The sequence below is a fragment of the Coffea arabica genome, chromosome 8c, assembly GCF_036785885.1.
Source record: "Coffea arabica cultivar ET-39 chromosome 8c, Coffea Arabica ET-39 HiFi, whole genome shotgun sequence".
Classification (NCBI taxonomy): domain Eukaryota; kingdom Viridiplantae; phylum Streptophyta; class Magnoliopsida; order Gentianales; family Rubiaceae; genus Coffea; species Coffea arabica.
The window spans coordinates 1,929,223-1,953,322 of NC_092325.1; the positions used below are offsets into that span (position 1 = coordinate 1,929,223).

The following is a 24,100-nucleotide window of genomic DNA, read 5'->3' on the forward strand; positions in this document are numbered from 1 at the left end:
AAAAAATTTGGAAAGAAAATGTTACGTTGATTCGAAAGTTTGTGTACACGTATATTTCACCCCATTCAATCTAAAACTCTAGTTCCATTCGTGACTGTTAAAAGCGATGTATTTTATTTGAAGTCAGGAAAAAGAAGAGAACATTTTTTAATTGTTCCTTGCGGCTACCAGAGAAAGAATACCTAATGACTACTAGTCTGCCGCTTGATAACGAAGAGATAAGGGCAACGACTAAAGAAACAAAAAACTATTGACTAGCCTCCTATTGCTAGTCCAACTTCAATTGATATTTTCTCAATGATAAAGGCTAAACTAACTCTTGTACAAAATATGAAAGTTGTAGTCCTTTAAGTTAGTTTTTTAATGCATAAAAAATCATCCAATTTAAAGCTCTATGAATCAAGAAATGACCAAAATACTCTCAACTAGTCGAAACTCTATTTTAGTTTTGGACCATGAAAATGCACTTTTGCATTTCGACTTTTTGATAATGAAAATAGCTCAATTGGACTTAGATATCTCCATACCAAATGTATATCTATCTCTTAATTTCAAAATGATTCAATAATCACCTCAATTCAATACTTGTAACTCAAGATATAGCCGAATTACTAAAAGGTATCAAAACTGTAAAACTTCTTTCTTGTATACTAAATTGCATTTCATCTATTGCACTGCATATTCTCTTTTTATCACTTTTTTTTTTTCTTTAGAAGAGAAGCTCCAAAACTAGTCTCTTTTTATCACTTCTAATCATCATCAATCATCCAATTATCTTCTCAATTCATGCCATTTAATGATTGAATCATTAAACCTACAAAAACATGAAGTTTCACCATTAAAATCCATAAAAATACAATTTTTATACTTCAAACCACAAAATGCACATTTCACAAGAATCCTAACTAATTAGTTATAAAACTAAATTAAACACACCAAAACTAATTAATAAAACATACTTTGAACATGTAAAATACACACGTATCAACTGCTACTAAACTACTACTACTATTTGAAGTCAAATATCATCATAAACAAAATAGTCTAGCTTCCTAGTTCTCATAAAACACTATCCATTTGGTGGAGTGTCCTATTCATATGACTTCAACTAGCGTCTGAAAATTACACCCTAATTCCCGAGCTTTTCGGACGTATAGAGTTTTAAGTGACCATGCGGAACAGCAAATCTAGTGAAAAATCATGACTTTCATTCCCATTTTGCTCCAAATCCTTACAACCAGTGCCATTTACCAAAAATAAGTAAAATCTATCAGTTAACGCAATATTTGGTAAAATAAACAAGGGAAACAATCATAAAATTAATGATAAAAATGTAACATATCAATTTCCATCAAGTATTTTATATTTATTTTAAATCTTCCAAAACCCCCTTTTTAGCTCTTACTTGGAAAGAAGCAGATTTTCCCTTAATCCCTGTGGAGACGATCCTACTTACCATTATACTCGAATAAAGTTTTTTGTAAGTAGAATTTTATTATTGTATAGATTCGACACCTGTCGACTTTTGGCCAGAACTATGATTATACATGTGCAACAACGTTAGATGGATACAAGCAAAAATTAGAGAAGACAAGGGACTAAACTCATATTAATTATTAAGTCTAGTTACATACAAAAAAATTGTAAATGCATAAAGCTAAGCAGGAATTGACTTGTACAAGGTTTAAGGGTACAACTTTGTCCAATTGAACTCAGTTGATAATTTAATGAATTTATAGAGTTTATAAATGTTTAGAATATCAAAATAAAGATTCTAAACTTTAGAAAGGGAAAAAAAAAAAAAAGAAAGGGAATGGTTAAATGTCAAACCACAGATAACATTTGTCACTTGGTCATTGTCCTTTTCAATTCAATTGAACCGACCATCATATTCTAAAAAATAATATACGTATTGTCTACAAATAATTGTTGTCTCCCTTTTTCTTTTACTGTTTAACTGGTTTATGATTACCTAAGAATTTCAACTGTATTTAATCAGCCAAAGCAGGGCAGGTCTAGTCCACGAACACTCAGGTCAAAGGAGCTAAGTAGAACCAATTGGCCTATGGGCATGAGCCCACGCATAGCACCAAATGATGGTCTCATTTTTTTTCTTTCTACTGTAAGCGGAAGATTTCGAACTCGAAACTTGATTTGATTGTTCATAAATCAAAACATTGAAGATAATTGATTATAGGAGAGCAAAAAGTCTAAGGATCTGTTAGATAACATAAAAAAGTGCTGAATCTGAATTTTTTCAGACAGTCAGATGTTTTGAGTGTTTGATAAATGAAAATCTATTTGTTGAACTTGTTAAGCAGTGCTGAACCTGTGTGTATTTTTTTAGCTCAAGAATCCTAACTGAATGCTTAATTCTGATAAAAATCAATAGAATTACTTCAACTACCTTATCTTATCTACCAAATCTACCCTTGTTTGTTAATTATATTCAAAATTCTTATCTAATTAAACAACCTAATATTCTCTATCTAACGATTTTTAGTTTCTCTTTTCTCCCTTTTTAATCATTTTCACATATTTTCCATATTCCTCATATAATATATTTCATCTTTTATATTAATTTGATTTAAAAATAAATATTGTCATTTCATACCTAACAATTTTAAACTAATTAAATCATAGATTCTATTTCTTTTTTGAATGAAAGGATATAAGGGCAAAATTATCAAATTAAACTTATTAAGCATTCAGCTATAAATATTTATCAAACAGTATAAATAGGTTTAGCATTAAAATTCAGACATTCACATATTTTTTTCAATGCTTAAAATTCAGCAAATTAATTGTTTCAGTATTCAGATTTCAGAATTCAGACTTCAGAATTCAGATTCAGTTTTATCAAACGGAACCTAAATCTCATCATTAGTTCACAAATAAAAGACTTCTCAATTTTCTCTAGCAAGAGAGGATAAAAATTTATACATAAAATATCTTGAGATAGTATTATACTAATAATTAATAGTATGTGGAATAAAAATCAGTTTTACACGGACGGTTTCTAGAAAACTCAAGTTTAAAATTTTTTTTAACGCAATCTCTGACTACATTTTTAATTCACATATGATATTTGCGATAAAATGATTGTAGTAATCATTTTCTAAAAACACTTTAAAAACAACCATTCAAGTAGATACTAAGATTTGCAGATATATGCTGTTACCGATTTAAGGACATATTATCTGTCTTCTTTTTTTTTTTTTTTTTTGTATTTTTAGGTAAATCAAGAAATTTGCACTTCATTTTCAGAAAAAATCCTCATTTGCTATCAATTATTAAGATGATTTCCTTAAAAAGAAAGCAATTCGGTCATTCAAAAATGAAAAAGGGGAACAGTTAAAATACAAAAAGGGGCAAGAGAAGTGAGAAGGCAAGAGCTAGAACTTGGATATAAAGTTGGCAATCAAGAACAGTAGCACCACCAGCTGCTAAAAATCACGGGTTTCTTCTGTGTTTTAGTGCGTGAATGTGTGCTGGGAATGGGAATGGTCATTGTTTAGCCAAACCTTCTACGACATTCCATGCGACAAATTGACCAGCAACACGTTCAGATGGGTTTGTACACTTTTGGGATTATGTATTATCTCTCACCAAAATCTGAAAGTTATTATTTGGAGATTTTAATAAAAATTTTCTTGTAGATATTATTAATACACTTTTATTTAACATGTCTACCTCTTCATCATTTGCTAAACAAAATATAGAAAAGATCAAAAAACACAAAGATAAAAGAGTAATACTCTATTACAGTACATTAAAAAAACATCACGCATTCTACATTTACAATAAATAAGAATAATGTAAAACACAGAAGATGATGAGCTTTCTCATGGACATCGAAGGGAAGAAAAATTAAGAAAAAAAATAAAAAATAAAAACAAAAGGAGAGGAACCAGTGTTCTCCACAACAGGGAGGGTACAAACTAGAGAAAGGGAGCCACGACTGCTACTGCTGCTGCTTGGAAAGATTATATGTTTTCTTCTTCTCCGCCCACAGGTTGCAGCTTCTCCATTTCCTATCATCTGTATAGTAACCAATGAGAATTTCAGGAATGTGTGCGATTCTTCTGTAATCTTCACTTTCTTCCTTCTGATTCTCTAACAGCTTCTCTCTCAATTGAGAACTCGTCTCATGCAAAATCAACCGTTGAAGGTGGCTCAAGTGCTGAATACCCAAAGGTAATTCCTCCAGTAATGGAAGTTGTTGCAGAAATAGTTTTTGGAGACGAGGCAATGCACCCTCCTCCACTCTCATCCATCTCAACCCTTCCATTCTCTTTAGGTGCAACCTCTTCAATTTCAGGAACCCTCCAGCCTTGAAACACAGCCCTTCTCCCTGGTAAGATCCACAGAAATTAATACTAACCAAATTGGGCAAATGTTGGAGGGATTCAAGCGGATCCTCCTCACCCCTCAACCTGCTCCAATTCAAATCTAATCTTACCAAGCAGTGAAGACGAGCTATCCATTGTGGCATCTTTTCTAAGCGGCCACGCAAAATCAGCAGATGAAGAGATTGAAGAAAAGAAGAAGAAGAAGAAAGAGAAGGATGATGATGATTTAGATCAATTATCTCATGATCATCACCTTTTCCAATTGAACCAACGCTTAATCTCCGAAGGCTGGTGAGGTTGGCAAGGGAGGAGCAGAGCTCTTTTCCATCTTCTCTTTTCAACATTGTAATATATAGCTCTCTTAATTGGGTCAGCTTTCCTATCTCCTTGACTATTGTAGATCCACTACTTGCATCTATGGTGCTTAATGTTTCTAAGGCAAGAAGCCCTCCCATATTAGATGGAGTTTTGAATCCGTGAGATCCATAATCATCATCTGAAGAATCAACTAGTTGATATACTCTGAGATACCGAAGTTTTTGCAGCTCTAGGATTTCCATGGGTAATTCCCTAACTGCAGTGTTACCCAAATCCAGAAACTCCAAATGTTGAAGCTTCCCAATGCCTTTTGGGACTCTCTCCACTCCTGTACCATATAGGTCCAGATGCTTGAGATGAAACATCTTGAAAATCTCATTTGGCATTTCCTCCAATATCTCTTGACCTCTCAAATCCAAAACCTTAATAACTTACTACTCTCTGAAACTTTAGATAACAAGCATCTAGACAGTAGTGGGTTCGTGGATCCAACAGTAACGAACGACTGAAGGTGGTCAAAGCAATCATTGTGTCCTTGTTGGTGGTGCTGGGTGTTGTCACTGCTACAACTATGGACTACAAGACGGCGAACCTTATCGGACGGCCACATCGTTGGTTGTCCAGTAGTAACTGTGACCAAGTTTTGTTCCCTTGACTTGAGAAGAATGACTTCTCTCAACAGGTCATGGATTCGACAAGTGTTGGGCATTCCTTCGTAAAACACCTTAGTCACTTGAATTAGGCTTCTATTGACGAGTTCACTAAAATAACCCCAGGCTACATCTGCAATACTCATTCCTTCCCTCCATTCTACAAACCTTTCAGCAATCCACAAATTAACGAGTCTTGCGCATTCTATTTCGTAATCCTCTGGGAAGATACTTGTGTACAACAGACACGTCTTTAGATGCCAAGGCAAATCACCATAACTGAGAGAAAGTATCTTTTTAACTCTGTCCAGCTTGCCCGTGCCTTCTAATTCACACCCAAGGCTACGTCGAACCATCTCCCATTCGTCTATTCTGTTTACATCTTTCGAAGCCAAAAGCCCACTGATTGCAAGGATTGCAAGGGGCAAGCCCTCACATTTATCCAATATACCTTTGGCAACATCCATCAAATGGCCAGGGCAAGTACCACCGTTAAAGATCTTGTTGCAAAACAGGGTCCTTGAATCCTCAACAGATAGTGGCTCCATTCTGTAGACAAAACGCCCCACAGCAGCTAAATCAGCTCTTCGAGTTGTTAGCATGACACGGTTGCCACAGCAGCTCTCGGGCAGTGCAAATTTGATGGTATTCCAAAATTCTACGTCCCATACATCGTCAAAAACAATTGCATACCTTCCAGCTTGTTGAAGAAAGTCTTTGACAAATTTTTTCAGCTCAGTGGCAGTCATAGACTCTATCGATTGTGGGACTGGTTTCTTCCCTTCCTCGTGTAACTGTCGAATCAAGTCTTTCAGGAGATCATGAAACTCGCATGTTTGAGAGACAGTTACCCAAGCACGAACTGGGAAATGCCTTCTGACTTCAGGATCCTCATGGACTTTTTTCACCAGGGTAGTTTTGCCAAGTCCTCCGATACCAACCACTGAAACAACTTTTAGTTGGTAATCATCCCCTTCGAGGAGCTGAGAAATTAGATGTTTCTTGGGCTGGTCAATGCCAACTAATTTAGCTTCTTCCACAAGCAGCGCATCGTCTCTGCTATAGCGCCAGGTTGTGTTGTTCACAGCAGATACTGAGTTGGACGCCTGGGCAGAGATACCATATTCGGATTGGTATCTTTGATGACCTTCAGAAATACATTTGGTTCTGGACTTGATGCTTTGTATTTCGCTAGCAACTCGATGACGAGCTCTCAAATTCTTGATGGAGCTGAAAATTCTCCGAACAGAGCCGTAGAATCCTGTTGCGCGATGCCGAGCAAAGCGAGCTACAAATTCATCAAGAATGTCTTCAGTGTCATAAGCAGCTTCTCGCACTTGCTTGATCCATTCTTGGAGCCTGGGTTGAGCGTCTTCTTCTTTTGCTTCTGCCTCTCTCAGGAAAGCCTTCATGTGCCCCAACTCATCCCTGATGAATTGGACCTGACAGGTGCCGAACCTGTGCAATAATAAATACCTACTCGAGAAAAATACAGATTTTGTATATAACGGTGAGCAGGGTCGAATCCACAAGGATTGTGGATAATTCGTTTCTTCTAGAGTCCAAGGTATGGGGGGTTTTGGATTAAATGCTAACTAAATAAATTAACTGCAGAAAATAATTGATTAAGAGAAATAATTAAGGGAAAACTCTAGCCAAGGGTACACTCCAGAAATGGTTCAGGCACTGATCATTGATTCACAGATAATTCTACATTTATTAATAGACCAGTTATAGTTGTCATGCACGCGATAAATAACCAACCTTTCCTTAATTTCTCGATAGTTAAGGTACGACCGTTAACTATTTCTGTAACCCAAAAACAACCCTAGGTACGACCGTAGGATTTAATTTTTAGATTGCATTAATAATTAGAAAGGCCCAATCCTAACTAACAAACACGCTACGAGGGTTTGTTTAAGTTAGATCGTATGCTCCCCTGACATAAATCCAATTACGCCAATTGCTACTGAGATAAAGATAACGAACAATTACGGATTCAATTATTCCTATTTTGCAAAATAGCCTATGTGAATAATTAAATATTGCGCATCTATTCAATCACTCACACGAGCTATAGCAATTAAAAGCAGGAAACATATAAATACCAGTAAATTAAGGAAGCAATTAAAATAAATTAAATCTCACAGTAATTGTTGAACCAAATCTTTAGTTGTCCCCTTGACTTGAATTAAGAGGTTAGTTCTCCATTAATGGAGAACAACCATGCGAAAGAGCTAAGAAAAGAAAACTAAAACTGTGCTAAAAGTCTGAACTAAAACTATTGATTGATAAACCTCCCGTATGTTTCTCCCTTTTTAAAGCCAAAAGGAAGTCTAATGCTATCTCTAGTGGTCCCTACACCAAATTCAAAGTCTTGTACATTTCTTTTCCTAGAGTCCAAATGACTCATGCTTCTTATCCGTGGTCCCCGCACATGTGGACAAAACCTCCAAAGTACTTGTTGTTCCAAGTCTCTCTACGTTGCTTTCTTTGAAAAGCCCAAATGACTAAATGCCTTGCACTAGCTTGTGGTCCCCACCAATTCAAGGACCTAAAGGTTGAGGCCCTTAGAAGTCTGCATTTTTCCATACAAGTCCCTCCTTTTTAGTAATTTTCTGCTTCACTCCTGAAATTGATTCCAAATACCAAATATGAGTAAATATCAGCAATTAACACAATATTTGTCAGGGATAGAAGGGGAAATCAATAATAAAATTACTAACAAATTATACCCTATCAATTCCCCCCACACCTGAATCATGCTTGCCCTCAAGCATGGGAAAAGTATACAGACACCAAAATTTGATAATGGTCATTGCTCTATCTACCAAATTGTCAAGATATTCAAGAGAGAACCATATATCGGGCATTAGTAATTAAAATCCAAGAAGCATCCCCCCAGTTAGCTTCCCAACCACCAACTTTTCCAATTTAAAGCAAACTAATCTAAGAAAAAGGAATGGTTGCTCACATTTATCAGTAAATGGTCCAGCTATTAACCAAAATCTCGACACTAAGATCACAAACCGGCAAGCTGACTTATTCACATACTAACACAATCTTTACTTCACTTTTTTTTTTTTTTACCAATAACAAAAGACTTAATCTATAGCCCTTAGAGCTTTTTGACGCGAACTCTAACATTTGACAGATGGAGGAGCCCAGTTACTTAGCTCTAATTGCTACGGGACCACGCACTCATAGTAGCTACTACCTTTTGACGCGAGAATCGACACTTTAGGTGAAGATCCCCGGTTACTCAGTAGTAACCACTAGCGGAGTACAGTCACTCTTATTTACAACCATGTAGCACAATAACTAAAATAACACAAAAATAACAGCAGCTAGTCTCAAATTTCCAAATATGGAGAACTAAAATTAATAATTGGACCAATTCACATGAAAAATGCCAACAATCATTCCCCATGCTTAGAAAAGTTAACCAAAAATAGGAAAAGTTAAGCAATTATTGATATTCACCAAAGAGATATTCCTGAACTCAACCACATCAACTTGATACCTTTTTATTAATAAACTTGACAATAGTAGAATTAGAGACAACAATCCGGTATCAAAACTTGGTATGCATATAAAGACTGACCACTAGAAAAAAGAAAAGAAAATAAACGAAAGATGGACAAAAACAAACAAAAAAAAAATAAAGAAAAACAAAAAACTCTAGAAACTAAAAACACAATTACTAGCACCACAATGATCCCCCCCCACACCTAATTCACACATTGCCCTCAATGTGATAATGTAAAAGTAGAAGGAAGGAGAGGGGCAACGGTACTTCCCTGAAGTCATCAAAACAGGGGCAGTTCAGGTGGAAATTGTGGATCAAGACTTGCATGGTGACGTCAATGTGGGTCATCCGAGTCTCTAGTCTCTCAACTCGCGTCTGGAGCTGGTGCCATTCGTGGCTTCACCATGAACTCTAAATATCACTCTAAGCAACAAGAGACTACCATTGCCAACAAATAATGGAAGCCGAAAATTCAAAGCAATAACAATTTTTAAAGCCATCCCAATGAGCAAAATGCACAATTCAATCTCCTACAGATTAAACCAGACCCCAACACTTATAGCAAATGCAATCAATAAGTACTCATGGACCCCATGTAGTCAAATTCAGAATTAAGGCCGTCCAAAGTGCAACAACTGCTCCAAAGACCCCAAGCAAGTCAATAAGACACAACCAATAAGCAATAAACAAAGGAGGAGCACAGTAGCCGTCCAAAAACAAGCAATCAGTCACGAGAACCGCTTAGAACATGCAATCAATATCAATAAGCAAAAAGAAGCGTCACAGGCGCCCCCTAATATAACCAGCAATTGCAGCAATGTACCCACACTTTGACACCAATGATATGAATTAGACACAGTTGGACCCAAAACCGGAACCACTGTCTCGAACTAGACAGTCAATTACCCAATACAATTTACCAAATTAGCAATTTAGCCAAGCAATTGGCAATATCAGCAACCACAGGTCAAAATGCGACCAACAACTGAAGTACAAGGTTATTAGCTCGCAAACAGACAGGCGACCACATAAAATCAATGAATGTAAACAAAACACCCCAACCAGTACCACTGGTATACACACAGGGAAGGTCAGACGGCCAACAATTCAACAAATAGCAGAAAATATCCCCACATATGGTAGCAATTAGACCCAAATCTGTCCAAAATGAACCCCAGAAATTTCCGAATTATCACATTCTTTAATCCATCAGGAAGCCCATACATAGAGTTCAGTGAGTTAAACTAATTGGGGGAGAAATGGCAATACCTCCACCTGTCAGACTTGACAGGTGGTGATGGGCGGCGGTCAGCAACGACGGACAGTTGCGTTTCACTAGCGGCGGTGCGGCTCCTCAGCAAAGTGGACCGTGGCTGAGGTGCGCGGCTGGTGAAGGGCAACAGGCTCGCGGGCTGGGCTGCGCGGGCGGCAGGAGAGTGAGATCTGGTGACGGAGGCGCACGAAGAGACGGTGGGTGGAGCTTCGTGCGGCGCGCGGCTATGGCGAGCTGAGGCGGTGGCGCTCACGCAGGTGAAGGGCTGGTGGTCCGCGGCGTGCTCTGGTCGTGGGCGAAGTTGGAGGAGAGCCGGTGCTAGAGCAGACTGTGGGTGAGGTGCGGTGGAGCTCGCTGCGGTGCTGCTGGAGGGTGCCAATGGCGGCGGACGGCGAGGTGAGTGGCTCGCGATGGGCAGCGGCATGCGATGGGGAGTTGATGCGGAGTGGGTGGCGGCGGATGGAGGGCAGCCGAAAGAAGAAATAAAAGAAAAGGGAAACAGGGTAGCGGGGAAAAAAAGAAGAAAGAAAGAAGAAGAAAGAAAGAAAGAAAGAAAGAAGGAAAAAGGAAAAAAAATAGTTCTTTTTTTTTTTTTGCACCTTCAAATTTCAAAATCCGAATTGTGAGAATCAAAACTGAAGGTATAAGACGGAAAATGTTTTTTTTTTTTTTTAGTCAAGGAACCTCTGGCTAAGGCGTGGGCACGCTCAACTGCTATAGAGTCCGCAGATCCTGAACGAGAATTTCTTTCCCTCAGGCGTGACCACCTGGCGTGGGCGCGTCTAACCGCTATAGAGTCCGCAGATCCTGAACGAGAATTTCCTTCCCTCAGGCGTGACCACCTGGCGTGGGCACGTCTAACTACTAATTTCCTGCCACCAAACATCAAACTATTAATTGTCACCAACACCTAACTAAAACTTCAAAAATGCATGAAAACTGAAACAAATAGTCTTGGGTTGCCTCCTAAGTTGCGCCTTTGTTTAATGTTTTTGGCTAGACATTGTCCTGTTTATTCATGGAGGATAAAATCGCGTAGCTCGCTTCAGTGCTTCATCCTCTATGTAATCTTGATAGCCCTCGTAAGTACAGTAATTTTTTAGCACACGAGCTACAATCTTCCATGGACTAGTAGATGGCGCCAAACAACCAAGTAATGACCTTAAATCTTCATACACTCCTCCATCACAAGCACTTATTGGTTTGAGATATTTTGCCATCGTGACTCTTGACTTGTTCCTGTCATGAAATTTCAAATTTTCTGGTATAATAAAATCAATCTCGCTAACAGGAACTAAAGAATAAGAGTCAGGAAAATATTGATCAAGGAATGGAGGAGATGTCACCGCATTTGGAGATTGTTCACTGGATTCATTCACTTGAACCATTTGATGTTGGGGTCTCAATTCTTGCGCTGCAACTTTCTTTTCAACTGCATCTTTAGATTCTTCTTCTTGAGACCCTTGCAGTACCATGTCATTTGTCAGAATAATTGCACTCTCATCTTTCTCATGGTCGATAATAGTCGGTGAGGGCAATTCTTCATAAACTGGAGAAATCAATTTGCTCATTTTAGAGGCCCATTCACGCCTTCCTTCTTCCATCTCTTCACTCATCTTTCGTGTCTCTTGTTGAAGTTGATGTACCTCCTGTTGAATTTGATGTGTCTCCTGTTGAATCAGATATGTGTTAGTATCTAGTGATTCAACTATTTCTTCAAGAGACATACCTGACATGGATAACGGTTCTTGAAACTCTAGCTGTTGAAAATCCACTGGCCTTTGTTCATAATTAAGATTGGAATCATCCCACCATCCTTGATCATACCCGTTTGAAATAGGGTCATACCATGTTTGATATTGAGGCGAAAAATTTCCAAAAGTATTTATTGGAGCACTTAGACCATCTTGAGATGCATGGCATATGTCGATTGAATGATCTGAGGCAAAATAAGTTCCACAATTTGCAGCAGCCCATTGATCATTAGAAAAAGCACAAGCTTCATAACCCTTTCTAGAAATAAAATCCAGTCTATCACCAAAATACGGAATGTTAGCAGCCATAAATTATATATATATATAATAAAAAAAAGAGGAAAATAATAAAAAAAAATGAACTCAAAAAGAAACAAATTAATCAGACACCAATCCCCGGCAACGGCGCCAAAAATTGACAGGTGCCGAACCTGTGCAATAATAAATACCTACTCGAGAAAAATACAGATTTTGTATATAGCGGTGAGTAGGGTCGAATTCACAGGGATTGGAGATAATTCGTTTCTTCTAGAGTCCAAGGTATGGGGGGTTTTGGATTAAATGCTAACTAAATAAATTAACTGCAGAAAATAATTGATTAAGAGAAATAATTAAGGGAAAACTCTAGCCAAGGGTACACTTCAGAAATGGTTCAGACACTGATCATTGATTCACAGATAATTTCACATTTATTAATAGACCAGTTATAGTTGTCATGCACGCGATAAACAACCAACCTTTCCTTAATTTCTCGATAGTTAAGGTACGACCGTTAACTATTTCTCTAACCCAAAAACAACCCTAGGTACGACCGTAGGATTTAATTTCTAGATTGTATTAATAATTAGAAAGGTCCAATCCTAACTAACAAACACGCTACGAGGGTTTGTTTAAGTTAGATCGTATGCTCCCCTGACATAAACCCAATTACGCCAGTTGCTACTGAGATAAAGATAACGAACAATTACGAATTCAATTATCCCAATTTAACAAAATAGTTTATGTGAATAATTAAATATTGCGCATCTATTCAATCACTCACACGAGCTATAGCAATTAAAAGCAGGAAACATATAAATACCAGTAAATTAAGGAAGCAATTAAAATAAATTAGATCTCACAGTAATTGTTGAACCAAATCTTTAGTTGTCCCCTTGACTTGAATTAAGAGGTTAGTTCTCCATTAATGGAGAACAACCATGCGAAAGAGCTAAGAAAAGAAAACTAAAACTATGCTAAAAGTCTAAACTAAAACTATTGATTGATAAACCTCCCGTACGTTTCTCCCTTTTTAAAGCCAAAAGGAAGTCTAATGCTATCTCTAGTGGTCCCTACACCAAATTCAAAGTCTTGTACGTTTCTTTTCCTAGAGTCCAAATGACTCATGCTTCTTATCCGTGGTCCCCGCACATGTGGACAAAACCTCCAAAGTACTTGTTGTTCCAAGTCACTCTACGTTGCCTTCTTTGAAAAGCCCAAATGACTAAATGCCTTGTACTAGCTTGTGGTCCCCACCAATTCAAGGACCTAAAGGTTGAGACCCTTAGAAGTCTGCATTTTTTCATACAAGTCCCTCCTTTTTAGTAATTTTCTGCTTCACTCCTGAAATTGATTCCAAATACCAAATATGAGTAAATATCAGCAATTAACACAATATTTGTCAGGGATAGAAGGGGAAATCAATAATAAAATTACTAACAAATTATACCCTATCAGGACCTCTTGCCGAAGCCCTCCCAATAGTGGTCCCTCCTCGCGCAGAAAAGTTGAGAGTTGATCCAGCACAAAAGAGAGAACTGTTTCTGCCATTTTCAGTCTTTCTTTCTAACTTAATAATGCGGGGAAGGCGGTTTCTCGTTTAGGGGACAGTCCACTTGGTAATATCTTGAAAGGAAGAAGGAAGAGGAGGTTATAGATTCATAAGCTGATGAACTTCGATGCTACATGGTGCAGTATTTATCAAAAAGAAAAAGAAAGAATTAACAAATTAGAAGAAACTAAAGCAAGAAACATGATGGAAATTGAAGACAGGAAGATAGGCAGCAACGTGAGTTGGAAAGACGAAGCTGCTTCTCACCTGCTTAGAAATTAGAATACAAAATCGTTGAAGCTATTAAGAAGACTCTGCAGTTGGTGGGGTGGTCAGCCTTCAGGACCTTCTTTCAACTGCGGGTCCGTTGGTCGGATAAAGAAAATGGTGTGGCTACTGCAGCATCGTACAAAAGCAATGGTGTCTTATCATTTAGCAAGGGAAGGAATAAAGTTACAACGCGCGTGGACTGGACATTATTGTTGATTTCATTGACGAAGAAATAAACTACTACTGCAAAGTCTTTTGCACTTCTGCTGACATATATAACCTCCTCCTTCTGAGGATCTAATTTCTGCTCTCTCTTTTTTCCAGGAATACGTGATGCAGAGGAAAGTTAATTTCTTCGGAGTGGAACAGAAAATGCAACTCAAGACCTAAGCTCAATTCAGGGTGCCGAATTCTTTTGTGAAAGCTAACCGAGAGTAGCTGAAACCAGTTAAGAATACAAAATTATACTTAGTAGGCAAGAAGCAGAAAGGCACCCAAAGGGTTAGTATAAATTATCTTCAAATTTCAGAACACCAGTGCTTGTGCACCTATTTATGTCGAAATGCAGCCTTTAGCACTGTGGCCCTGTTAATGATTTATTGGTAAACCCTTGGATTCGATAATAGGTATAGTTACTTTAACCTAAGCTTTACCCCCCCCCCCCCACAAAAAAAAAAAACACCCACCTTGGTAAATTGAAGGAGATCAATAAATTAATGACAAGATGTTCTAAAGTTACGATGAAATCAATTAGTGCACTAATTGTTTGGATAGAGTATTATTTAGAATAATTGCTGTAGTATTTTTTGTGATGTGATGTATGTAAGATAAAATGGTGATTGAAAATATAAAAAGGTGAATTAAAAAATGTGTTTATGATGCAAGCAAATATTTGTGATAAGTTCACTGTCCAAACAAACCCACGTGATAAATTGAAGGAGATCAATAAATTAATGACAAGATGTTCTAAAGTTACAAAGAAATCAATTAGTGCACTAATATACCATATTTTAAGAGATGGGAATCTCTTAATAGGTGGTGAGACTGCAAATGCAATTGTCGGCTTCCGGGCTTCAAAATAATGCAAAGATGGCTATGAGGTGGAGCTGGCCAGCTCAGTGCATGCAACAGCAACGCACTCTACCAGCCTCATTCCGTTATTAATTTGTAATATGATTGTGGTTACTTATTAGTGTGAACTGTGAACACACATGATTAATTATACATGAAACGCAGAAAGCATCCGAGAAATCCTTTAGTTATCTTCAAATCCTTTAATTTCCAACGACTAACACCGAAAGTAGACTTTATCCCCCCCACCCCACCCACCCAGCCACCTCTTTTTTAATTGAATACTATTTCAATGCTTTTTTGACCAAATGATGTTGTACTTTATATGGTGACCAAATAGTTGAGCATAATATAGGAAATAAACTAGTAAAATCACAAATTCGTTGAGAAACTATTCAGAATAAAAAAAAAGGGGGGGGGGGTAGATGGACAAATAAAATTAACTTTATACAAAACAATTTTCTATCAGACATTTTTCATATTTTGCATCACAAAAATAAAAAAATGAAAGGATTTGAACTTCTTCCAAACTAAAATTTGAAGAAAATCTCAAAACATACATAGTCAAAATGTAACTGAAAAAAAAAAGATTTCTAAAGAGTAAAAAAAAAAAGATTTCTAAAGAGTCAAAGTAAAATGTCTATTGATAGGATGCAAAATTACTATTTAATTTATGTTTATTTTCCCTTGATATTTGCTAAACATTGTATTATTGGATAGATTTTACTTATATTTGATATTTGGTACTAATTATAGGGTGATGGAGGCAAAAGTGATAAAAAGAGTGATTTTCCAAGAATTGCTGTCAAGTCTGACGATGCAGGATTTACGTCGCATGGTAGTTTTTCAGTTCAAGTTGAAGTCCTGAAATGCATGTGCCCTTTTTCCAAGATAATTAGCTTTTCATTTTGTATTAGGAAACAAATATTTATCTTTCGTTAATTTAGGAAGTATTTCTTTCGTGGGAAAGTAGAAGTATTAGTAGTAGTAGTTTAGGAAAGAGACGTAAGGAGTAGGGATTCTTGGCTTCAAAGAGTTTTTCCGGATCCCGAGAGATTGATCAGTCTCGGGCAAGAGACGAGGCTTGTCTCTTCGTTTTCTTCCTTTGCCTTCGTTTTTCTCCGATTGTCAAATAGTCATGTGATTTTCATTAATGGAATTGCTTGGGTTACTTTCAATGGAGAGTAACTAATTTTCTTTTTCTAGTCAAGGAATAACGAAGGATTTGGTTCATCTATATATGTGAAATCTAATTGTTTTTATTAATTTCTTTATTTGTTAGTATTCGTATAATTTTTAATTTAATTTCTCATGATTATTATAATGTTTGAATATCAAAGACCCGATATTTAATTCAACTTAACAAACTAATACCATTTAAGATAGTTAAATTCATAATTATTTAATTATTTTAAATTAGTAGCGTGATTTGTTTCATGTTAGGAAAATATATAATCTAGTTTAAATAAACCCTGGTAATGTGTTTATTAATTAGAATAGGGTTTTTCTAGTTTCTAATGTAATCAAAAAATTAAATTCTACAGGCTTATTTAGGATTATTTCTTGATTAGAAAAATAGTTAATGGGCATATCTTAACTATCGATCCACTAAGAAAAAGTTGGTTGTCATCGTTATTTGACAACTATAACCTGTTTATTAATAAATAGATGAAATAATTTTTACATCGATGATCAGTTGTATGAACCACTTTCGGAGTTATATCCTTAGCTAGTGCTTGCTTATTCTTAATTTAAATTTAATTTGCTTTAGTTTAATTGTTTTTATTTGTATCAATTATTTATTTTAATTTTAATTTTCCAAAACCCCCAATTAGTTTTTACTTGGAAAGTGACATATTTTTTCTCAGTCCCTGTAGATTCGACCATGCCTACTACTATATACAAAATTTATATTTTATTTGAGTAGGTATTTATTATTGCACAGACTCGACACTTGTCATATATAAATCTAAATAAATGTTTTTAATTGTATAGTTGATTCAATTTTGTTAATATCTTTTATAATATAATAAAACCAATAATTGTCAATCTTCAGTGTGTACAGTGTACACCAAACCAGTCAAATATGTATAAGAAATGTTAATTTTTTTTTATTTATAACCTCTTTCAGGGAGAAAAAAAAAATCTTTATTAAACTACATTGATTTTATGAGTACTAAGTAGGGATGGCAACGGGGGCGGGCACCCGCCTCGAGGGGAGTCATTGGGGCGGGAGCGGGGGGGGGGGAATTTTTTCCCCCCGTTTAGAAACGGGGCGGGTGACGGGGGTATACTCCCCCGCCCCGCCACCCGTTTGAAAAAAAATATATATATATATATATATATATGTACATAACTATATACATAAAATGATATTATCAATTATACTACTAATTATACATGTCTATTAATAAAAATTATTAATTATTTATACTAAATTTATTAATACGTTTATGTTAAATTCCTAACTACACTTAATACAATAACATTTTTTCTAAAAAAAAAAAACACAATAATAATTTAGTGATTGTATTTGTATCAAAAGTGAAAATTTGATTATTTTAGTTATATTTGTTTTATTATATTAGATTGTATTCAAATAACCTTTGTTTAATTATTTTTATGAATTTCACTTGTGAAATTACAATGAATAATAATTTGATGATGTGTTGATATTTTAGTACTTGACTATTTGTTCAAATTTAATTATAATGAAATTATATAATAAAATTTTTTTAACCCCACGGGTGCCCCCGCGAGGGAAGCGGGGCAAGGGAAGCCGGGGGCAAGGGTTGTGGGAGTTGTCCCCCGCCCCATTGCCATCCCTAGTACTAAGTGACTAATTTATAAAATATTAGAATATTATGACTATGTCAGTTATTCAATGGCATTGCTTAAAATCTACTTTAGTATCTTAAGAGTGAGGGTTAAACTAACAATTAGCTAATAAATTTTTTTAAATGGAAAGTCATGTTAATTGATATATGAAAAATTATGCAATATGATAGAAAATGTAACTTTCCAAGACATTATCTTCAGCATTTATTGACCATAAAAGAGAGAAAATACTAAAGTAAATCATTGAGAAGTATAAAATGGCAAAAAAAATAAAAAATAGTAGTGTTGTCTTTATGCTACTGAAATAAAAAATTGAAGAATAAATGAGTCTTAAACACACAAGTGCCTTCATGCCAACTATCTCAATATGACAATTAAAAATGAAACAGCAAATGTAAGGTTTGCTGCTAAGCTTATGTTATATTAGATATCTTAATGTTTTATCCTTTTGAGTTTTTTTCAACAACTTTACTTAGATAATAAGAATCATGATTGTAACTCTTAGGATTTTGTACTTATATTTCATAAATTCAATGGAATGCCAGTGACGACTCTTAGGATCGTCAACCATGGCATTCCAAAAGAAAAGGAAAACAACAAATTAAAGAGGAGAATCATCGAAAATTAAAACCCAATAAATTAACTTTCTGATGTTGAAATAATGATCAAGTGAAAGGCATCCCACCTCCAAAACTTAATTAGTTCAATGTTATTTTTTTGTTAATAACAGCACATATAAGTGTGAAAACTGTGGAAGACAGAAGCATAAATCAGCATATCGAGAAGGAAAACTTAGGATCCATGAGCTACTAATAACTTGGCCTATGTATTTTAAACCAGTAATTTAACAAACTTCAAGTTTGCTTAAATCATCATTACAATTTTCAATACATATTTTTATCTTCTCAATTACCTTTTTATCTCGCATACATCACATCACAAAAAGTATTACAGTAAAAATATCTCAAATAACTTACGATCCATATAAACATGATCAGTTCTTTCTTTCTTTTGTTTTTTTTCCCCTCTTTCTCCAGTTGTGGAATTCCAGCGGCTAGGACTAGATAGGACGAAAGGCGGCTCTCTTTACCAATTAGAATCGTCTTATGCAACATAATACATCTTCAAACAACATAAAGAAATTGTGTATTTTAATCCATAAAAATGTAGCCAACCACCACTGCCCGTACCATTACTCTCGACCTTATATTTTCAATTTTATTGAAGATGAGACAAAATTCTTTTATTACTCTTGACCTTGTAATTTCAACTTTACTAAAGATAGGATAAATTTAATTCTATATATATTGGAATAAGCAACTCAAGGAAAAATTTACTTATGCTATTCTATTCTTCAATCCTTTCAAAATTATTACCTTGTGAAATAATGCAATTTTATTTTTTAAAGATAATTTGATGGATGGATAAATATTACTTTTGATTCTGTTAGTTATTCAAAAAGGAGAAAAGAAGTAAATAATAATAATGTTTGAACTCGGAGGAAACTGGAATGACCTCAATTGTTTTCTTCGTTTGCTGTTCCTAGCTTTCATCCCGTTATATCTGAAGTCATAATCTTGTCATTTATTGAAATAAAAGAATTTCCACCGCAATTTGAATTGCTTTTAGTAATTCATTTTTAGTAATTCTTTTTTTTAAAGATTAAAAGTATAAATTATATTAGTTTTAAATTTTTGAGTTTGTACCGTACCATGACAATGTTGTAATTTTATATTGGGTTCATCTCCCATTTTGTGCTCTCATGGTACATAACAGAAAAGGCCTTAATTTTATTAGTCTGAACGTTATTAGGTGGTTGGCAGGCATATCAATTTGATTAATTGAATTAGTGTTGCTGCCCTGTCCCTCCACTCTCAGATGTGCTGATAAAAAGTTGAATTTGCTGTGACTGATGATATTTGAACTATACCCTGTCAGCATGTGTTTTTCTAGTTTTCAAACTTTTAATCGATATATCAAGGAAGGAAAGCTTTTCTTTTTTCTTTTTTTTTCCTGGTTTTGTAGACAAGATTGGATGTGAAGAAAGGAGTGGAAATGAAAATATTGGAGATGGCTAAATTTTTTTCTAATGCTCAGCATAAGACAATTGAGGTAAACCCTTAACCACGTAGCCAAATCCGATCACCACCATCTTATCATGTCTAATTTTTCTGTTAGTTTGTTGTAATGTGTAAAAAATATATATATTAGATACGCTCGACAACGTCAAATCATAATTTTATGTTTCTATTTTTCTTCTTTCTTCTGTGTAAAATGAATGATAGTAACACACCAACTTGGCACTTTGGATCAACAATGTAATCTTTCATCTCAGTTGTTTTTTTCCGGTTGTGAAATTATTACAACTAAGACTAGGTTAGGAATAAGGGATAAGAAGTGGCTCTTTTGACCAATTAGAATTAAATTATGCATTATACATAGTCAAACAACATAAAGAAATGTACATTTGCATTCACGGAATGTAGTCAGCCACCATTCTCCTACATCTTGTGGGAAATTATGTATGCTATATTTTATACTCAACCTTTAACTGCCAATAATATTGAAGCTTTTTTTTTTTTTTTTTTTTGTCAAGGAAACCAGCTACCACTATCTAAGAGTGCGTATTGGGTAAACCCCATTCCATGCAATAGTTCACCAACTATACAGAGGGGTAAGACGTATTGGGTAAATTGTGACAGCTCCACCTCTCCTTAGGGCGAACCCTAGGGTAAGCGGACTGTCTGTCTAACTCTTGCTGGGTCTCGTTCGATCAAAGAACTAGCAATTCAAGATAACCGGTGAAATAACTTCAAATTAAAACGTACAAACCCTAATGGCATATAATCGTTAAGCCAACTTTCCAAACTTAATATGTTAAGCTAAATGTCACACTTACCACTCCATACTACAATTACATAACATAAGTCGAACTTATGAATTCAAACTTACAAGGCTTCTCAAACAAACGTTACAGATCTCAAAATACAAGTTCAAAGCAAAATAAAGCTAAGAAAGTTCTTGACCATAAGTCCATCATCGATCTGTTAAGAAAAACAAAGGGCGTGGGGTGAGCTAAAATTCAGTGAGATTCTAAGTAAAACAAGTAAGCACATAGCCAAATAAGTGCATAATATGATCAAGTAGAGATCATAATATAATCAAGTAGAGACCATACAGTATGATAACAATTTAATCACAGTTCAATTCAAGGATACGGGTGGCTTTCAAAAGCCAGAAACCACTTGAGCTTGATCATAACTGCATCCGTTGACTCTCCGTCAACATTTGCCTTCACAGAATATAAAATCCGTAGAACACCATTTTCACCGATCTCCGTCCACCAGTCAACCCCCTACCGGGTCCGAATGCCAAACAGGAACAGGATTGAGTTAGATGGTAAAATAAAAAAGGATTGTAAATAGAAAATTCTAGTTCAAAATCGTTTACTTATCAAAAAAATGTCTTGAAAATATTTAATATTTGGGAAAATGACCTGTTTCATCCCTCACATTTCGCAAAAATATTCTTTTCGTCCCTCACTTTTAAAATGAAGCAAATTCGTTCCTGACATTTAAAAATTAAAACTATTACATCCCTGAATCTAATTTTCAATCTGAATCAAACCATCCAATAACCCAATAATAAATTTTGAAAATAGAATTGATAGATCATTCGGTCAATTTCATCGTATTCACATGACATTTATTAAACAAAAAAATAAAAATTATAATATAAAAGGCCATTCTTTGTCTTGGAATAGTAGAGTTTTTTTTTTTTATAAATTTTTTCATGCACCGTTAGTATATCCGCTTACGAATCTAAATGTATATCATAAATATAAAATTTGGTATTTAAATTAAAATTAAAATGATATGACGGTACATAAAACCGTCAGTGTATACAATGATAATGTAGAACAGATTAATCTTTCTTTTTTATATTATAATTTTTTATTTTTTTATTTTTAGATTCATTAAATTTTACATGAATATCATGTTGAGTTAACCAAGTGATCTATCAATTACACCCTCAAAATTTATAATCAGGTTGATTGGTAGTTTGATTTAGATTGAAATTTGGGTTTAGGGATGTAATAATTTTAGTTTTTAAATGCCAAGGACAAAATTGCTTCATTTTAAAAGTAAGGGACGAAAAGAATATTTTTGTGAAATGTGAAGGATGAAACCGATCATTTTTCCTTAATATTTTTGAAAACAAATATAGTTTTTTTAACTGTTGCTATATTTTGTTCTTTCAGAGTGACTATCAGAGCATACCCTTTGGTTCTGGGAGCTAATTATTACCACAATTGACAAAAATTAGATTGCTATCCTTCATACTAGCAATCTCAAAACTAGACAATTCGATGACTTAAAAATTGTCTCGAGTTGATTTATAAACAAGAAAAGTATAAGGTATTATTCGTCAAACAATTTTTTCACCGGATGTCTGGCATATACTCATTAATACACCTGAATTACAGCGTAACGTATAAATATAAATACACGCTTGCAATCATCATCCTCACTCACACTTACACAATTCTCCAATTTAACTCAACTTTTTTTTATAAACGTTAATACCTAACTTCATCTAATGAGCTGTACCCTCCTAAAGAATTGGCTTGGACATTTCCATTTTGACAGAAACTCTTATATTTTTATATTTTTATCTTTTTGTGGGTACGAATTTTGACAGCTGCGGTCACTTCTTCTTCCAGGGAGCAAATTATGCGAAGCTGAGGCCAAATTTCCCAATTATCCTCTGGCCTTTTGCCATTCGTGACTGTGGAAGATTTTAATTGGTGGGCTGTCATCTTACTGATGTGGTCAAATAAAGACGGCACACGTGAAACCTGAAACGATGATGATCAGATGCTTCTCTGATGTTTCCTTGTAATCAGTCCACAAAAGAAATGGGAAACTGGAGTTTTATGAAAAATCAACAGCCGTTGACTTTTCCCAAAATCTTTCGTAAGTCTCTTTGAGATAAATCTTTTTTTTTTTTGGTGCAATTCCAAGTGTCCTGATGCGATTCTCAGACGTTTTCCTTTTCTCTTGTAATATTAAGAGCCTCACTTAGATCGGATTAAAAGAAATGGGATAATTGCAGAAATCTCCCCTTAAATTTTTGACAGTTGCACCCATCTTCCTGAGATTTGGAAAATAGCACTAACTTTCTCCTAACATGAATTTGGGGCCTATAGTTGACATAAAATAGGATAAATTTATTTCTGTGCCCTAAGAGAAAAGGACAACGACTAAAGAAAAAAAAATTATTGACTACTCTCCTACTGCTAATCCAATTTCAACTGATATTTTCTTGATGATAGAGGCTAAACTAAATCTTGTACAAAACATGAAAGTTGTAATTCTTTGAGTTAGCTTTCAAATGCATCAAGAATTATCCAATTTGAAACTCTGTGGATCGACAAATGACCAAAATACTCTTAACTAGTCAGAACTCTATTTTAGCTTTTGATCATGAAAATGCACTTTTGTATTTTGACTTTTTGACAATGAAAACAGCTAAACTAGACTTAGATGTCTTATACCAAATGTATATCTATCTCTTAATTTCAAAATGGTTCAAGAATCACCCCAATCCAATACTTGTAACTCAAGATATAGCCAAAATATTAAAAGATGTCAAAGCTGTAAAACTTCTTTCTTGTATACTAAGTTGCATTTCATCTCATGCACTTTCATATTCTCTTTTTATCATTTCAAACCATCATCAATCATCCAATTATCTTTTCAATTCATGCCATTTGATGATTGAATCATTAAACCTACAAAACATGAAGTTTTCACTATTAAAATTCATACAAATGTAATTTTCACACTTTAAACGACAAAATGTATATTTTCACCAGAATCCTAGTTAATTAACTATAAAACTAAATAAAACACATTTAAAACATGTAAAATATACACTTATCAGACTTTCCCACACTTGAATCATTGTATGTCCTCAATCAATTAGAAATGCAAATAAACAATGATCCAAAATTTTGAAAATAAACATATGTGCACAATTCAACTTCATTTTCTCAAAACAAGGTAAAGAACTATCATGCAATTACTCAACTAAACTCAAGTATTCATAATATCAAATAAAGGAGAGCCAATTATACCATTATTGTAACTAGTTCAAGTCATTTTCTCATCCTTTTCCAATTTCACAAACAAGTTACTCATATGGTCAATAAAAATATTTCCTAAACCCATGA

General features: G+C 34.9%; 1 protein-coding gene and 1 long non-coding RNA gene across 2 annotated transcripts; one reads left to right on the forward strand and one right to left on the reverse strand.

Annotated features, from left to right (window-relative positions):
* The first annotated feature begins 3,815 nt into the window (after positions 1–3,815).
* Positions 3,816–4,880, forward strand: LOC140013726 (uncharacterized). The gene is made up of 2 exons (XR_011820575.1): positions 3,816–4,015; positions 4,124–4,880. It is a non-coding gene; the product is annotated as an uncharacterized lncRNA (long non-coding RNA).
* A 199-nt stretch (positions 4,881–5,079) lies between these two features.
* LOC113707059 (disease resistance protein RPM1-like) lies at positions 5,080–14,412 on the reverse strand. The gene is made up of 2 exons (XM_072063835.1): positions 13,596–14,412; positions 5,080–6,762 (listed from the first exon to the last, which is right to left on the reverse strand). Exons 1-2 carry the CDS (start codon positions 13,683–13,685, stop codon positions 5,080–5,082), a joined length of 1,773 nt encoding a protein of 590 aa, XP_071919936.1. The 5' UTR covers positions 13,686–14,412.
* Between the last annotated feature and the right edge of the window lie 9,688 nt (positions 14,413–24,100).